Source organism: Quercus robur, chromosome 2 (assembly GCF_932294415.1).
Source record: "Quercus robur chromosome 2, dhQueRobu3.1, whole genome shotgun sequence".
In the NCBI taxonomy this organism is placed as follows: Eukaryota; Viridiplantae; Streptophyta; class Magnoliopsida; order Fagales; family Fagaceae; genus Quercus; species Quercus robur.
This window is the reverse complement of record NC_065535.1, coordinates 394,229-410,713: the sequence shown is the minus strand read 5'-3', so window position 1 is coordinate 410,713 and position 16,485 is coordinate 394,229. Positions and strand designations below refer to the sequence as shown.

At 33.0% G+C, this 16,485-nt stretch overlaps 1 protein-coding gene across 2 annotated transcripts; it reads right to left on the bottom strand.

Moving 5' to 3' along the window:
• Positions 1-9,178: 9,178 nt before the first annotated feature.
• LOC126707709 (probable WRKY transcription factor 50) lies at positions 9,179-10,916 on the bottom strand. 2 transcript variants are annotated; one of them, XM_050407581.1, is made up of 3 exons: positions 10,614-10,916; positions 10,298-10,439; positions 9,179-9,612 (listed from the first exon to the last, which is right to left on the bottom strand). In XM_050407581.1, the coding sequence occupies exons 1-3, from the start codon at positions 10,837-10,839 to the stop codon at positions 9,501-9,503; spliced, it is 480 nt and encodes a 159-aa protein (XP_050263538.1). In that variant the 5' UTR covers positions 10,840-10,916; the 3' UTR covers positions 9,179-9,500. The 2 variants fall into 2 exon arrangements, with proteins under 2 accessions (XP_050263538.1, XP_050263530.1); XM_050407573.1 differs by having other exon boundaries at positions 9,179-9,624; positions 10,614-10,912.
• Between the last annotated feature and the right edge of the window lie 5,569 nt (positions 10,917-16,485).

The following is a 16,485-nucleotide window of genomic DNA, read 5'->3' as shown; positions in this document are numbered from 1 at the left end:
CACATGGTTGGTGGAAGGGTGTTCTCACATAGACCCATCATGTGGCGAGTTGTGACATTTGTTGTGCCAAAATGTGTGATACCAAACTTACTTCTTAAAATAGAGAAGCCGCCTAACACATTCTCAGTACAGGTCAAACAAGGACTTTATTTATTATTAGTTGTAGGCCACATGTCCAGGACATTAGAATTGGGCCTCACTTCTCATTCTTTAATTTTCAATCTTTCTTTTCTTTTATTCTTACTACACATCACGCCTGGATTGGGCTTTCTTTCATTCTTCTCTTTTCTTTTTCTTTACTTCACTAGATCTCTTCAAGGTTCGGGTTGACTTTGGGCCCATCTTGTAGCATTTAACTTCCACGTGAATTGCTTCTTCAATGATTTTTCTATTCCTTCTCTTTCGTTAATTCCCTTTATCATGTAAAACCTTTATCACCTATAAAACAAAGATTCTTTATAATCAGTCACAAGATAGCTTAAAAGTATGGCCAAAAATGCAAATATGAGAGTATTTTATTATATAAATTTCAAGCACATCCAATGTATTTTTATATTATCAATAAATTACAAATAAAAAACTTAATATATTATAAATTTATTTACTAATTTATACAATCAAATCCAAAATATATTTTTAAACATGTATGCATATAAATATATGCTCAAATTGAATCTCATACATAAACACATTATCACATTTGAGCTTGATTTGTGTTTTTTTTTTAACTATAAACGTGAACTTGAACTTGAATTGTTTATTAAATAAACAAACATAAACAAATTATTTTCCGAATTAAGCTTTAATTTTTTATAAATAAATCAATTCATATACAACCATAAGCGTGTTTTACAAAGTGTAATACACAACTAGCTACATATCAAGCCTTTGAAAAATATACTGAAAATGGTTTTAGGGCTTTGAGAATGATAAGATTCATATACTGTGCGCGCCGGAAGTGAGACTGTTGGGTCTAATCTCACTTGGACTCACAACTTATTTGTAATGTGAGCTTAGGATTTTCTATTTTGGATTGTTCTCGGCACAGAGACTCAATGTAGTTGCTCCTCTCTCTCTCTCTCTCTCTCTGAATCACTCTTTTTCTCTACTCTCTATTTTCTTGAGAACCTTTCAACAACCCTTTCCTTTTCCCATCTTCTCATATTTATAGCTCTAGATTAGTGGAGAGATCATAATTACTACCATTGTTAGTACAATTGGAGGTCCAATACCATCAGTTGTAAGTGGACGGTTAGGTGGGAATGGAATGTGGCGAATGTGGCCTTGGAACTTAGTTCCAACTCAGGCAGGCATGCCCGGCAACGGTGTTCCTTGGGCGCTACCGGGCATGCTATGGATGGTATGTTTGGACGTTATTCTTTCTTTACTGTTCAGGAATGGTTTGTCGAGCAAGGGTCAGGTGATGAAACTTGGGCTTGCAGTTTGTGCAGGTTCGGGCTGGGGTTTTGGGTAAAAAGAGGTTAGGGATGTGGGCCATGCTGCTGGGTCTGAATTCAAGGCCCAAATGGATCTAGGTACCACGGTGCCATACATATACGTATACGATGAAAAAATCTATTGTGGTCATCATGAATATAATGTGCATGTGATCGATCATATTACATGAATAGTTAGCTATGTTCATCAAAAAAAGAATAGTTAGCGCTATCTTTATATAAAAATGGGCATATAATATATATATATATATATATATATATATATATATATGGATTTGAATAAAAAACTTACATTTTTATGTAGGGTAAATTATGTTTACGGATTTAACTTTGTGGGGACGCAGGCCCAAGTATATATTAGGCCTTGGGCCTTATCCGAGGAGGTACAATGGTCTGAGAACAGATCAACAATGAGGAAGGAGTAAGACTTTGAACTTCATAAGTAATCTATAACTGGAAAGGTCGGAAGAGGTAGGCTGTGGAGGAGTATCTCCTCAGCTAAGCGAAGAAGGGGTCAGAAGGAATGTTCTATTATCCAGAGTGACGTTCCAGGAAGTTCTGTTGATAAGGATATATACTATGAGCGTACAAGACAAGATGGAAGCTGATAACAATGAGGAAGGAGTAAGACTTTGAACTTCATAAGTAATTTATAACTGGAAAGGTCGGAAGAGGTAGGCTGTGGAGGAGTATCTCCTCAGCTAAGCGAAGAAGGGGTCAGAAGGAAAGTTCTATTATCCAGAGTGACGTTCCAGGAAGTTCTGTTGATAAGGATATATACTATGAGCGTACAAGACAAGATGGAAGCTGAGAAATATCTAGGGAAAAGTTGCTATCACTGTATTGAATGTTCTGTAGCTAATTCTCTAGCCGCATTTATGTAGAGAAAACCCCTGAACAGTATTGCCTTGGCCACCCCAACTCACAAAAGACCTATGAGGGTGTTCGATAAGACAAGCACTCAAGTAGTGGCTTGGACGACTGACAAGTGGAGACAGGATCATTCGAAGGGAGGTATATAATGTATGAGACCCCTAATGAGGAGGAGATCGGTAAATTTAGAGAAAAACATTGTAGCAATCAAGAACTGCACTTGTAATCACATTTGTGAATCAAGATATAAAAACTGATCTTCTCGGACTGAGCCGAGGACGATTTTCTTTAGTTTGAACTTGTCTATTTTCATTTTCTTGTCATCAAACCTATTTTATTTGTTGTCTAATTCATTAAAACCCAGTTTTTCCAACCCACTCTCTACAAATTCATTGTATTGGGCTTCTTGGGTCTAAGTCCATCCACCCTTTGGGCTACGGACTCAAATCCGGTCCTTACAAACTTAATGTTTGGTAAAATGTCAAAAATTCCCTCTATCTTCTTGAGACTTCTATTTAAAAAATAAAAAAATAAAATGGTTGCAAAGAAATCTGGTAAAATATTTTGTATCTAGCATTATTCTTATAATAACATGTAAATGGTTGCGAAGAGTATCAATTATACAAATCAAAATCTCTTAGAAGAGGAAATGTAATTTATAGAAAATAGGACAAGATTTCTTTACTTTATAAAGCGTAATGAAAGTAAGTTTGATTTACTCTCTTTTATATTAATTGAAACTTTTTTTTAGAAGATATTAATTGAAACTTCATGCAATTTTACAAATTCATTGGATTTCTATTCTATCTCTCTGATTGACTTTTTCTAAGTTAAATCCTATATTGGAATGTTAATATGGGCCGTGGATCCACCGACCTTTTCTTTAAAAGGGCCAGGCATGGTGGGATAAAAGCTTTTCTCGGCAATCTTTCTAAGTTGACCGAGTAGTCTTATGTCTATACAGACTACAGTGGCACAATTTGCCATAAACTAATATTTTTAGTCTGATATTTGTGATTTCCGGGTAACTCGATTAGCTTTTCTTTTCTTATCTTATCTTTTTCTTTTTTGGTTTTTCAAATCAGGATTTGAAACTGAGTTTCTCCTACATAAGAAAAGAAATTAATGACCAATAACGCTATGGACACCCTTTTTTTTCCCAACAAATTTTATAATTAATTGCTTAAGTAGTCGATTATAAGTGGTGGTTACAAGTGGTAGGTCCCTGAGTGTTACTTGTGGCCACAACATTAAAGAATTTATTGTGGAAAAAAGTTATATCTGTAAAATGATTGATTTATTAATTTGTGTTTTAGTGTAAGAAACAATCATTATAGATTAGATGTCATATGTAATATTAAGTGAAATGATGGATCACTAAAACAGGAGGAGGAGGGAGAAAATCATCTTTATGAACTTTCTAAGACAATGGAAATAATAACAAGAGACCTGAATGATGTCCGGTGCATTAAAAATAAAGTTCAAAGAGTGTTAGTAGAAGAAGAGCAAATTAAAAAGAGATTGAAAAGTTATTTTGATAAACTTTTTAACAGAAACATTATGAAATATTGGAGCGATTTGGGTAACCCAATGGAGGATATAAAAACCATAAGTTAAAAAGTGTACTAATTAAACTTAATAGTTTAAGCTTTTTTCAGGAATTAAAATAGGAATTGGCTCAAATTGTGGGGACGAAACATATGTTTCTATCATAATATTACACAAGTATGAAGCCCGGGTACAATTAAAAATAATCGCAATTTTACTATTCAAATTATTTTTTTTTTTTCAAAAAAGAGGTTCAAATTATATATGGTATTATCTTACACGTTTTAAACCATATATTTCTAAAATATGTAATAGTTTCTCATTTTATATATATATATATATATATATATATATTATTGGATTTAGACTCTTCATTTTTGGCATCCAATAATTCATTTGCCACAAAAATTAAAAATTAGATAGACACGTGGTGTAAAATTGAACTCTAATTGATTTTTTTTAGAAGATGTTCAAATTATACATGATATTAGCATATGTTTTTTTAAAATTATACATTTCTAAAATATGTAATGGTTTCTCATTATATATACTAGTATGTAACTCATGTTTACGCACAAGAATGATGAATTGTAGTGGTTCTACTGATGTTAACTTGGGACCTTGAGTTATAAAACATATAGGATATTATTTTGATCAGGACATTTGGAAGTACTAAAATAGTTTTTTCTTGCAATTTTTATAATATTGGTTACACCAAGTTTCTCATTACACTGCTACTATGTACATAATTTTGAAAATCACTATTGGATACTACATATATAATATCAATTCACAATCATTATCCGTGAAATTCTACGAAATACAATAGAAAATAAAAGAATAAATTGGTCCAATAGCATCTCCTAAATTGAATGAAGATAGATGCATGAGATTGTTCAACTCAATTACAATTTGTTATGTTCAAGATCCTAGCATACAAAATATCTTAATAGAAATAGTATAAAAAATATGCTCATTAGTTCAAAGAAAAAATAATAGCAAAAATCTAAACAATTTAATTTGTATGGAAAGTTAACAAAAATAAAATTCAATTTTGAATCTAATATATATATGGGAAAATTCACTTTACTATCTGTTGATGGGCCCTTGAAATAAAGCCCAAAGACTTTCGGTGTTGTGTAAGTCCGCCCAAGCAAAAGATAAAGGCTGCACCCTAACAAGAAAACAACAATAAAGCACAATAAACACGTTACTGTTATTAGTTTGTTATATTATTAGTCATCTTACAGCATCATAGTTCAAATCAGTTTTCTAGCGGTACAGTATTATCTCTAGCGGTAGAGTAATTATAGGTTAATAAGTGTGTTTACATGGTAAAAATCATATGTTTCCCTTATTATTATTAAGTCAACATAAGGGAAAACTTTCATAGTATCCAGAACATTATGGTTTTCATCATAATAATAATAAACAAGGATTAAAGGCTATATAGTTACAAATAAAAGAGGAAGAATAGGATGGAATGAACAGAGAGAGATATCTCAGCTCAGTGCAGCAAGTAATTAAGATTTTGGTGAGTGTGTATTTATAAGGCATGACTGAGGTGAATGTGAGCCATTTTGAGTGAGTGCGATGGAATTAATACTAAGATTAAGGCTTTTTATGAGTGGTGGGTTGTTTATGACTAGTTGAGAGCCATTTATGGGTTGTGATTGTGTGAAAGGGGGAAAAAAGTATTTGAGATTAGATGAGTGTGGGCTAAAGATGATGAGTGGTGAGCTTGAGGGAAGTTAAACCACGAGCAAAGTAGTAAACAAACCAAAAGTTTCAGAGAGGGTGGCTATCCCCCTATGGGCTGAGGTGTGTATGTTTTTTTTTATGGAACTTTAGAGAAGTATTAATTAACAAGAATCCAACAAACGTATGACTAATCAGAGGTAGTGAATCAAGGTTAATCTTCCTGGGATTTTTGGTCAAAAGTAGGAGATTTACTTTAGGGGCTACCTTGCTTCTTTGGGTAATGATGGGATTTTAGAGTGCTTTGCATTAAATGCCAGGATTTCTGGGACTGAGCCTAATCAATGGGATTAAGGCGTGTATCAGGAATAAATCCTAATGCTGCAACTGAGATTTGGTCTCCCAAAAAGTAAGATTCAACACCCCAAGCCAGGTGTCAAACTCTAAGTCCACTTCAGAGAGTTCCGCTGGAGATCCCTTTATACCCTCCAAACCACATGTTCCTAAATTTTTCCCTTTAGAATTCATGGGCTTGGCACATGAATCATGTCTTGAAATTTTTTAACATTTATAGCATCAATTTGTTGAGGTTTGGATAACTTGGTTTCAGCTTTCCTTCCGTTGGAGATACAGTTTTGAGGAAGATGATGAAGTTCCATCATCCTTTAAACTTCAGCTGATATGACAGCCCTCCGGTATTGTTCACGTCAGGTAGAGGGTGGCAGAAAACTGATGGGACAGTCCTTAGTTCATCTTCAAAGGCTTGGTTCTCTTGTAGAGGTCTCTAGTTGTTTTTTGGTTAGGGATGAATAAGGGCTGGTTGCCCACTTTCAAGCCTCTTGCTGGGGATCTTTTTGGGCTGGAACTTTGCTCCATTTCAACACTTTTAGTTGGGCCACATGGCCTTTTCTTTGCTTGGGCTTGTTCCCTACTTCATGAGGTTCTTGAGCCTACAAAATGGGCATTAAAGACATGTTTTGTCATAGGTTTTTTACTCCTCATGGGCTTTAATTGTTAGTAGAAATAAAATGAATCCATGAACTTTAATAAATATTTATGATAGATTTTGGGTATTAATTCCCATGGGCTTTAAATAACAACTTGTTTAGTTTCTCATAATTTTTACTATGGATTACTTTGTAAATGATATTTTCTTTGAGGCTTTTTTAAATAATGACCTCCAATATTGTTCTTGAGAATAATATTTACCATGAGTTTTAAATAAATATGGTAACAACCACTATAATGGAATAATGTGATGCTCTCATGAGTTTCTCTATAGATAATCATAATGGACATGTAGGATGAATAATTGCCATGAGTTTCGGTAATAAATATTATGAATGTTATGATGTAAGACAGATAGTGAACATGAGTTTATAATATGAAATAAATAAATGTCATGGGTCTAATAATCATAACTTTCCATGGGCTTTTATAAAATGATTGCCATGAGTTTTGAGAATAGATAATTCATAAATTCCATGAGCTTGTAATATTACAATAATGTATTTAAGAATCTAAAGTATTGTTCATTATTGGACTTTTAAGTGAAATAATTATGATATAGTATTTTACCAAGTATTAATAATCTTAGGCTTTTGATAGAATAATGTCAAGTAGTTAGCTTGGGCTTTTAATAATGCCAACTTAAGTTGGGCTTTTGATATTGCCAATGAGAATTGGGTTTTGATGTTGCCAATAAAAATTGGGTTTTGATATTACCAATGAGAATTGGGCTTTGATGTTGCCAATGAAAATTGAGTTTTAAATATTGCCAACGAGAACTGAGCTTTGATATTGCCAATGAGAATTGGGTTTTAAATATTGCCAGCGAAAACTGGACTTTGATATTGCCAATGAGAATTGAGATTTATGTTGCCAATAGAAATTGGGTTTTGATATTGCCAATAAGAATTGAGTTTTGATATTGTTAATGTGAATTGGGTTTTGAATAAATAAATTGCCATGGGTTTAAACCATGGGCTTTGATTATGGATTTGAATTCCATTGATAAAATTGTTTTGCCATGGATTTGAATCATGGGTTTTTCAAATATTGTCAAGCATATGTATTCTTGGGTTTTAAATAGAATAGGATGTGTTTATTGAGTTCATAGGGCCGGTTTTGGGTTTAGCTAAATAATGATAATAAAATTGGATAAAATATGAGTTTTTGAGTTTTTTTGTGATATTTTATATCATAACCCAATTTAGATAATGAGATATGAAACATTTGTGATTAACATAATAATAGAGTAAAAAATATTTAGGAAAACCCAATAACTTATTAGTCGTGTTTGGAAATAAATAGGTGGTACTCAAATAAAATTAAGCATAAAAAAAGGTACCCTAACACTATCCTAAATTATACCTTATGTTATATTTTGCATTTTAAACTTTTCGAATGCACGTTTTGCACCCTTAATTATGACTCTTTTAACACTTTGTACCCTACCGTTAAGTTTGCTGTTAACTTGGATGAAAATTCAAAATTTAGGGTATAAAGTATAATAAGAAGTATAGTTTATGATAGTAAAGTGTAACTTATCTTTTGTTTTTAAAGCATTGAGAAGATGGTCAATTAGGTCTTCTCACATGATATCATATTTTTCCATCCAAGTTAATAGCAAATTTAACATTGGGGTACAAAGTGTAATAAAAGTCATAGTTCAGGGTGTAAAAAGTACATTAAAAAAGTTTAGGGTGTAAAGTGTAACATGAGATATAGTTTACGGTGGTAAAGTATAATTTCCCCTGTATATATGAGACATGTGGCGCAAAATTAAATTCTAAATTTTTACACTGAATTAACTAATTTGGCACAAAAATTTAAAATTTAAAATTAGATAATACACGTGGCGCAAAATTAGACTCTAATTGAACTCCAATTTGAAATCTAATTGGATTTTCTCTCAGTTTTGCCTATTAATATATATATATATATATATATGATTTAGAATTTAATTAGTTTTAAATTTTTTCGATTTTTGCACCTAATAATCATTCGCCACAAAAATGAAAAATTTAATTAGATGGACACATAGCAGAAAATTGGACTTCAATTGAAGTCCAATTAAGAATCTACTCGGATTTGGACACTTTGATGTTTACAATCAATAATTCATTTGGTACAAAATTAAAAATTAAATGGAACATATGGTGTAAAATTGAAAATTTAATTGAAATTTCTCTAAGTTTTGGCTATTAATATATATATATATATATATATATATATATATATATAGATAGAGAGAGATTGCGCGGTTAATCAATGGTTTAACTTTTTAGTTGAATAGTCCCTAGCTAGCATGTTAATATCAATACACTAACACAAACAATTCTAAATATTAACTTTCTATTGGAATATTAATAATAATAATAATAATAATAATAATAATAAACACTAACTACTATTTTGTATATTTGGCTTAATTTTTTTTCTTAAAAAAAAAAAAATAAAAAAAATAAAAAAAAATAAAAAAAAAAATAAAAAAAAAACTGCAACTACTACTAATAGAAAGAGTAGAAAAATGCTGCAGTGCTGGAGTCCCCTTTTCTACGTGAGTTGTTAAGGTAATTCACCAAATTTAGATTTCAACGTCAAGGTTCTAACATATTATAATTTATTATTAAATACTTGATTGTACATGAGCAGATAATCATGGTACAAAGTATGGCCCATATCATTCTCAAAAAAGAAAAAGAAAAAAAAAAAAAAAAAAAAAAAGTATGGCCCATATCACTCGCCTGACACTGACATATATGGTACCCTTAGCTTACAAAAATATAAATATAACAGAGAGTTAGCAATGAAACCACAATACAGATATTTAGTGTTGACTGGATGTACCAATATATGTACTTAATGTGAGTCTTCTTCCAGTTCCAGCAATAGTACTCTACACTTCTTTTACAGAGCTAATTAAGTAGAGCTTTCGTGGTTATGGACGCCTTCGTATGTTGTTATTACATACCTTGGATCGTCTCTGTCTCTCTCAACTCTCTTCTTCACAGGGCATCCGTCAATGGAACACCTATAGTAATTCCTATATAAATATAATCACAGAATATAAATATATGTGTTCATTATAGCCTTATATATATAATAATAAGATTAAGATATCATCTTACATAAATATATGTCACAATTTAGGGGCCTTTCATGCACCAACTTTGTTTATTTATATGTCTAACATAATGCAAAACGTATCATATTTGATTTGATGCATACCTAGCTAGCTTGGAAAACTCGAGCCTAGTATAGATAAAACTAAATTAAACGAGAGTACCAGGGTTTATTAATTGATTGGAAATATTTGGAAAGAAGTATAATCTTTTTGTTAGTTTAATTTACTTGAACAAAGTATAAAATGATAAGTTTAATTTGTTTCTATTGATAAAATTTTATGGATGAACTTTAGTTTTTTTAATATATGGATGGGAAATAATTAGATATAGGATATTATTTCAAATTTAGAACATCACTAGTGTTTTTCTTGAAAGAAAATTATTGATGCTCAAATCCTTTTTTTTTTTTTTTATATATAAGCAAATCCATTTTTAAATTTATATAAAGTAATATATTCTAGCTAGCAATTGTTATTCAAATTAAGTTCTAACTAGGATTCTATCCCCAAAAAAAAAAAAAGTTATAATTACTAGGATGTTAAAATGGTTGTTAGAGAACCCTTGACTTTATCAATATGTAGTAGTTATTACCTCGGGTTTGGGCTGTTCTTCACCATCTTCTTCCCATACTTCCTCCACTTAAATCCATCATCCAGTATTTCAACCTCTGATATTGTTTTAAAGGCGAACCTTTCTTTAACTTCCCTTCTCTCCCGTCCACTTCCAGCTTCTCCTATATATGGTAATTAAGATACATCCATACATAGACCAGAGCTCAAGATGATATTCAATGAAATAATGAATGAAGAATAATAATGTTTATATTCAATGACAGTGGCGTGTAGAGCCATATTTGTACTAAAAAAGAAAAAGAAAAAAAATTGACTTTATAAAAAATTTTGCTTACTGCTGCTAGACCCTTCAACGTGGCTTTCACTCCCACCAAACACACTCACTTCATTAGCTTGATGAACTGGATTTTGATGAGTAGACCCAGAAGCATTAGATGTTGGATCCTCCTCATCAAGCCAATCATCAAATGTTAAATACTCGGAAAACTCAAAATTGGACTGATCGACATACTCTCTGCTCTCAGGCAAGTCTGCAGGTGGTTTAAAATTGTTATTAGACATATTGATGTGTCAAAATAAACACAAAAGCTTGAAAGCATTTGTTTTTGATTTATTGTAGTTATAAAAACTGAAATGGGATATATAAGCACCTAGCTAGCTAGGCGAGCTCCATGGTTAATGATTCAGGAGGTGGGTTCATCGTCAGCTTCCTATGAGAGGGTAGGAAGCTTCAAAGCTAATGCTGAGTAGAGAAGTGCCACATAACCAAAAAAAAAATGAAACCTTTGGTGAAGACCAGAGTGGGGCATGGTGAGGATGACTTGGGGTAGACTTTGTAGACTTATAAAGCTATGATTGTGTGAATTTAGGTGCAGAGTCTCGTGCTTGGAGTCCTTGGACCAACCCCTTCACAACGGAGAAGAATACGTACAAGTCAAATGTGATAGTGATAGTGATACTGATTTAATTAAGCTGTGGATTATCAAAAATAAAAGATTTAATTAAGCTGTGATACCTTGTTTCATTGCCCACATTATCTTACATGCGCCGCTGCAGGAGGGTCAGGTGAGGTGACAAACTTGAATTCATATATATAAACACACACACGACACAAACACGTTGTAACAAAATGCACATGTTTGTTATGGAGATTTTGACTTCAACAGGAAGCGTGTACATGCACACATTTCTTCTTCTTCTTCATTTCTCATCTCGTTCTACATATATATATTTTACAAGATATAACATATGATCTCTTCCGGTTACAGAATTAATTTACTGCAGTATATGTGAAAGCTAGAATATATAGTCAATTGTCAATGTGAAATAGAGATTTCACTTTAGACAAATTGGATCCTTGATGTAGAACTACTATTAGAATTTTTTTTCTTTTCTAAAAAGTGTGTCGGCCTTAAAAAGCAAACATAAAATCGTTTCTTTGTTTTATTTTTAACATATAGTTTGTTGGCCTTAAAATGCAAACATAAAAATATAGCTTCCTAAGCCGAATTTTAACTATACTACTCTCCTCTTTATTGATCAAAAGAAAATAAAAATCCTTTAAAGGGTCCTAAGGATTTTGTCCCACATCACTACAATTTTGCTTTTAAGGCGGCATGTGGCTTACTCATTTCCTCTTAAATGATGTATTTATTTTGATCTTCCCCAATCAATTTATAAGACTATTTACTTGTATTATTTAAACAAAATAAATAGCTTATTAATTGTCCGTTTAGAAACAACTTATTTAGTTGAAACTGAAAACTTTTTTCTGAAAATACTGTAAATAAAAGTAAAAGTTAATTGAAATAGTACAGTAGAAGAACTCATGAATAGTACCAAAAAGTGTAATGGGACTCATGAATAGTAGTTGTAAGGGCGGGTTTTGGATTCTCAGCCCAAAAGGTAAATGGATTAAGGCCCAAAGAGCCCAATACAGTAAATTTGTAAAGAGTAAGCTAAAAACTAGGCTTCAATGAATTGGAAAATACTCACAATGAACCAAAGATGGTGAAAAAGCAAGAATAACAATGAAAAATAAGTTTGTACGAAAAAAATTTTCCTCGACAATGTCCGAGGAGAGTAATTCTTGGGTATATATATTTCTTTTAGACTTGGTTACAATTACAGTTCTTAGTGCTACAATTTTTTTTCTTTATTATCAAATACCCCTCTATAATGAGATTCTTCTCCTTTATATTACCCTCATTTACTCTATCTCAGCCCTCCACGTGTAGATCAAATGGCTAGTTCTTGTCTTTATCCCATCAACACCTTCCTGAAACTTTTAGAGGTAGCTGTAAGGCTGAACAACACTATTCAGGCATCACATCCACATTAATGTGGTCAGAGAGTTAGCTATAGAACATTTAATGCAATGGAAATAGCTTTCCCTCAGATATTTCTTACCTTCCCCTTATCTCATTCCTTCCTGATGTTTAATCCTTAACAGTGGAACTACCCGAAACGTTGCTCTTGATGGCAGGTCAACCCTTCTGATCTCTGCACCGTCAAAGTTGAGGAGGAATTTATCCTCGGACCACCTTCCTAAACTCTCATGACCAGTCACCTTCCTCCATTCACTAGCCCACACTTCTATACCAACGTTTACTTGTCCTCAGACTAATAAGTGTTCTCAGACAGGGCCCACGGCCCAACATACACTTCTGAGCCTGTCATTCCTACAGTAGCAAAAATAAGCTAAATAATAGAATAAATTAGTTTTTTAAGTCATACCAAATGCAACCTAAAAATGTCATGTGACTAAAGGTACATTTGTATAGTCTTTTAAATTACTACATACTAAGTTAAAGGAAGTTTCCTCCGAATTGATTTAGTGGTAAACTTTTTCCATTTACTAATATTCTTCCTACATTATGGATATATTACTATATATATAATACTATACAATGGAACTGAGACTGATCTAAGCTCATTATAGGTCAACAGCAAACAAGGACAGTCCATTTCTTAACTCCGAAGTTTTAAGGCAACTTCTTTTTTTTTTTTTTTTTTTTTTTGCTGAGTAGAAAAATAAGTTCAAAAGTAGGCAACTTCTTCCATTGCTTTCGCCTTTTCCATCATGGATGGTCCTCTGACCGAATGGCCTTCGCTGACAATCAATTAAACTTTGAAATTGTTAAGCTGGTTTAATGACTCTAATTAATGATATTACTTTTTATAGGTTCAATAACTAAAAGATAGTATATAGTATATTATAGGGTCATACTAACAGATGTCTTTAGAGTAATGATTAATAATTCATTTTAAAAAAGTTTTGACACAACTTTTATGAAAAATTGAAAAAATTGTTAAAACATTAATTTTTTTTTCCCCCATAAAAAATTTCTTTAAATTAATTATTAACCATTACTCGAAGGATATTTGTTAGGATTTCCCTATATTATATTACTATATAAAGGATTAAAATCAAAATAGTATCTTTCTCAAAAAAAAAAATCAAAATCAAAATGGTATGGTTAATTATTATATTAAGTCTAATTCCAAACTGCCTGGCATTATAGCCTTTATTTGGCATCTGCCAAGTCGTAGTCCAATATTCCTCTAATCCAACAGATTAAACCTTTTTCTTCGAAGCCTCATCCCACAGTGTATGCTTATGTTAATGGGTTTTCTAGATAAATTTTCTACTCTGGACCATTTTATTTTTCCCTTCTTGTCTCTTTTTTTTTTTTGAGAAGCCCCTTGTCTTTTTCTAGTCTGCGTTGAACACGGAGGAATTTTCTACTCTGGACCATTTTATTTTTCCCTTCTTGTCTTTTTTTTTTTTTTTTTTTTTTTTTTTTGAGAAGCCCCTTGTATTTTTCTAGTCTGCGTTGAACACGGAGGACTGAGGAACATAATTGATGACAATACGCAAGGCACACCATTTCAGCTGACATATTATCACTTTATCAGTTTATCACCAACACAAGGTTTCGTAAAATCATAAAATCATATAAGGTCTGTTTGGATAGAATTTATTTTACTGAAATTGAAAACTGAAAACTGAAAACACTATAGCAAAATAATTTTTAAATGTGTAAATAGTACTATGGGACCCATTTTTAATGAAAAAGTTGATAAAAAGTGGAGTTTGTGGGACCCGTGAACAGTACACAAGTGCACTGTTCACAGAAGACCGGGTCAACTATTGCGGCTGGAAAAAAAAAATAAAAAAATAAACAAAGGAGTGAAAACGCAAACGCAGCACTTAAGTGCCATCCAAACTAGCACATAGTATAATATATTAAAGATTAAACTCAATTAAAACCTAAATTAGTTTTTAATTACATTATAATGGTAGGGGAGGGCCTTGAATCCTTAGCCCACCAAAAAGATGGCTTAAGGCCCAAAAAACCCAATACAATAAATTTGTAGAGAGTGGGCTAACAACTAGGCTTCAATGAATCAGATAACACTCATAATGGACCAAAGGTATTTAAGAAAGCAAGAAAAACAATGAAAAAATAAGTTTGTGAAAAGAAATTCTTCTTCGGTAGTGTTCGAGTAGAGTAATACTTGGATCTCTATATTTCTCTTAGATTTGGTTACAGTTACAGTTCTTTGTGCTACGGTGTTTTCTTTTTTTTCCATCCCCTCCATGTAATGGGATTCCTCTCCTTTATATTACCTCTCTTTTCTCTATCTCAACCCTTCACATGTGGATTTGATGGCTGGTTCCTGTCCTTGTCCCATCAACACCTTCCTGAAACTTTTTTAGAGGTAGCTGTAAGGTTGAACATCACTATTTAGGTATCACTTTTACATTAATATAGCCAGAGAGTTAGCTATATAGCATTTAATGCGGTAGTAGCAGCCTTTTCTCAGATATATCTTATCTTCCCCATGTCTCATTCCTTCCTAATACTTATCCTTAACAGTAGAATTGCCCGAAACGCTAATGGGAGGTCAACCCTTCTGACCTCTGCACTGTCATAGCCGAGGAGGAATTTATCCTCAGACCACCTTCCCAAACTCTTAGGACCAGTCACTTTCCACTATTTTCTAGCCCGCATTTCTACATCAATGTTCCTTTGTCCTCGAACTACTAAGTGTCCTCGGACAGGGCCCATGGCTCAATATACATTTCTGACCCTATTTTCCCTATAATAGCCCCTCAAAATTCTCATCTTTTGCTTCTTGGAGGAAAAAATAGGGACTTCAATATTATTGCAATTACCCTAATCTTACCATACATCATCTCTGTCTGTGCAAACGTCTTTTCAACTACTTGAAGCATGCTCCTGACGTCTCGGCATCCGGGACACGCTTGCATTTAATTTCTGCAGCTCCATGCGCCCCACGTTCTACAGCGCAATGGAGATCAAATGGCTAGAGATTTTATGGGGATTGGAGCGGGAACTTTCTCGCTTATATTTCCCTCTCATATATATAACACCTAAAAGCTTCGACTGCTTCACTTTTTGCACTCTCAAAACTCAAGAGCTAGTCCAAGGAGCTTTTCTTCCTTTCTGTAAATCATCTTTAGTATTTTCTCCTTTTCTTCCGTCTCTTTTCATTTTAGAGCCCTTCCTTCCCCGGCTCCTCTAATTCTACCTTGTCTCTTTGTTACCTCCCACCTTTATTTCATATGGGTAGATTCGCTTACCTAGTAGACACCCCGAAAGTTATAGAGAGTTTTAAGGCTCAATACCGAATTCCCTAAGGGATTTCTAATTGGTACTGTAAACAAAGGGAGTGGCACACTAAAAGGTAGGAAGGAGAAGTAGTAATCCTCATTATTGCCTTCAAAGAGGGAGGGATAAGAATCCTCATGGGCCGAGTCACTAGGGATTATCTGATAACTCATAGATTAGCCCCCACCTAATGTGTCCCAAATATGGATAGGATCCTAGGTAGTGTTGACGCCCTCAACGAGAAGATGGGTGTGAACCTCACCCATCACAATGTTAACTGAGTTTACAACCGCCATAAACTAACAGGGTAGGGATACTGTTTAAAAACTAAAGAACCCTCAATTAGGCTCATATCATGCCTCCCTGAGTCCAACAAGGGTATGGACAAGGATTATTTAATCATCTCAGGGGAGTGGCATGATGGACTCCACTGCTCAACACGAGAGGGTACACCAGGTGGGGTACTTAGGTTTAGGTCCATTACTCTAACAATATGCCTTCCTTTCATACTAACATTTTATTTGCTCAACATTTTCATTGTACCTGTAATTTACCTTTCCTTTTGTAT

What these genes read in the sequence shown, in the direction of transcription:
- LOC126707709 (XM_050407573.1), bottom strand. Translation starts at nt 10,839, where the DNA reads ATGTCTAATAACAATTTTAAACCACCTGCAGACTTGCCTGAGAGCAGA. An exon ending in CGTTGAAGGGTCTAGCAGCA is followed by an intron (nt 10,440 to 10,613) that starts GTAAGCAAAATT and finishes TACCATATATAG; the next exon opens with GAGAAGCTGGAAGTGGACGG. An exon ending in AAGAACAGCCCAAACCCGAG is followed by an intron (nt 9,625 to 10,297) that starts GTAATAACTACT and finishes ATATTTATATAG; the next exon opens with GAATTACTATAGGTGTTCCA.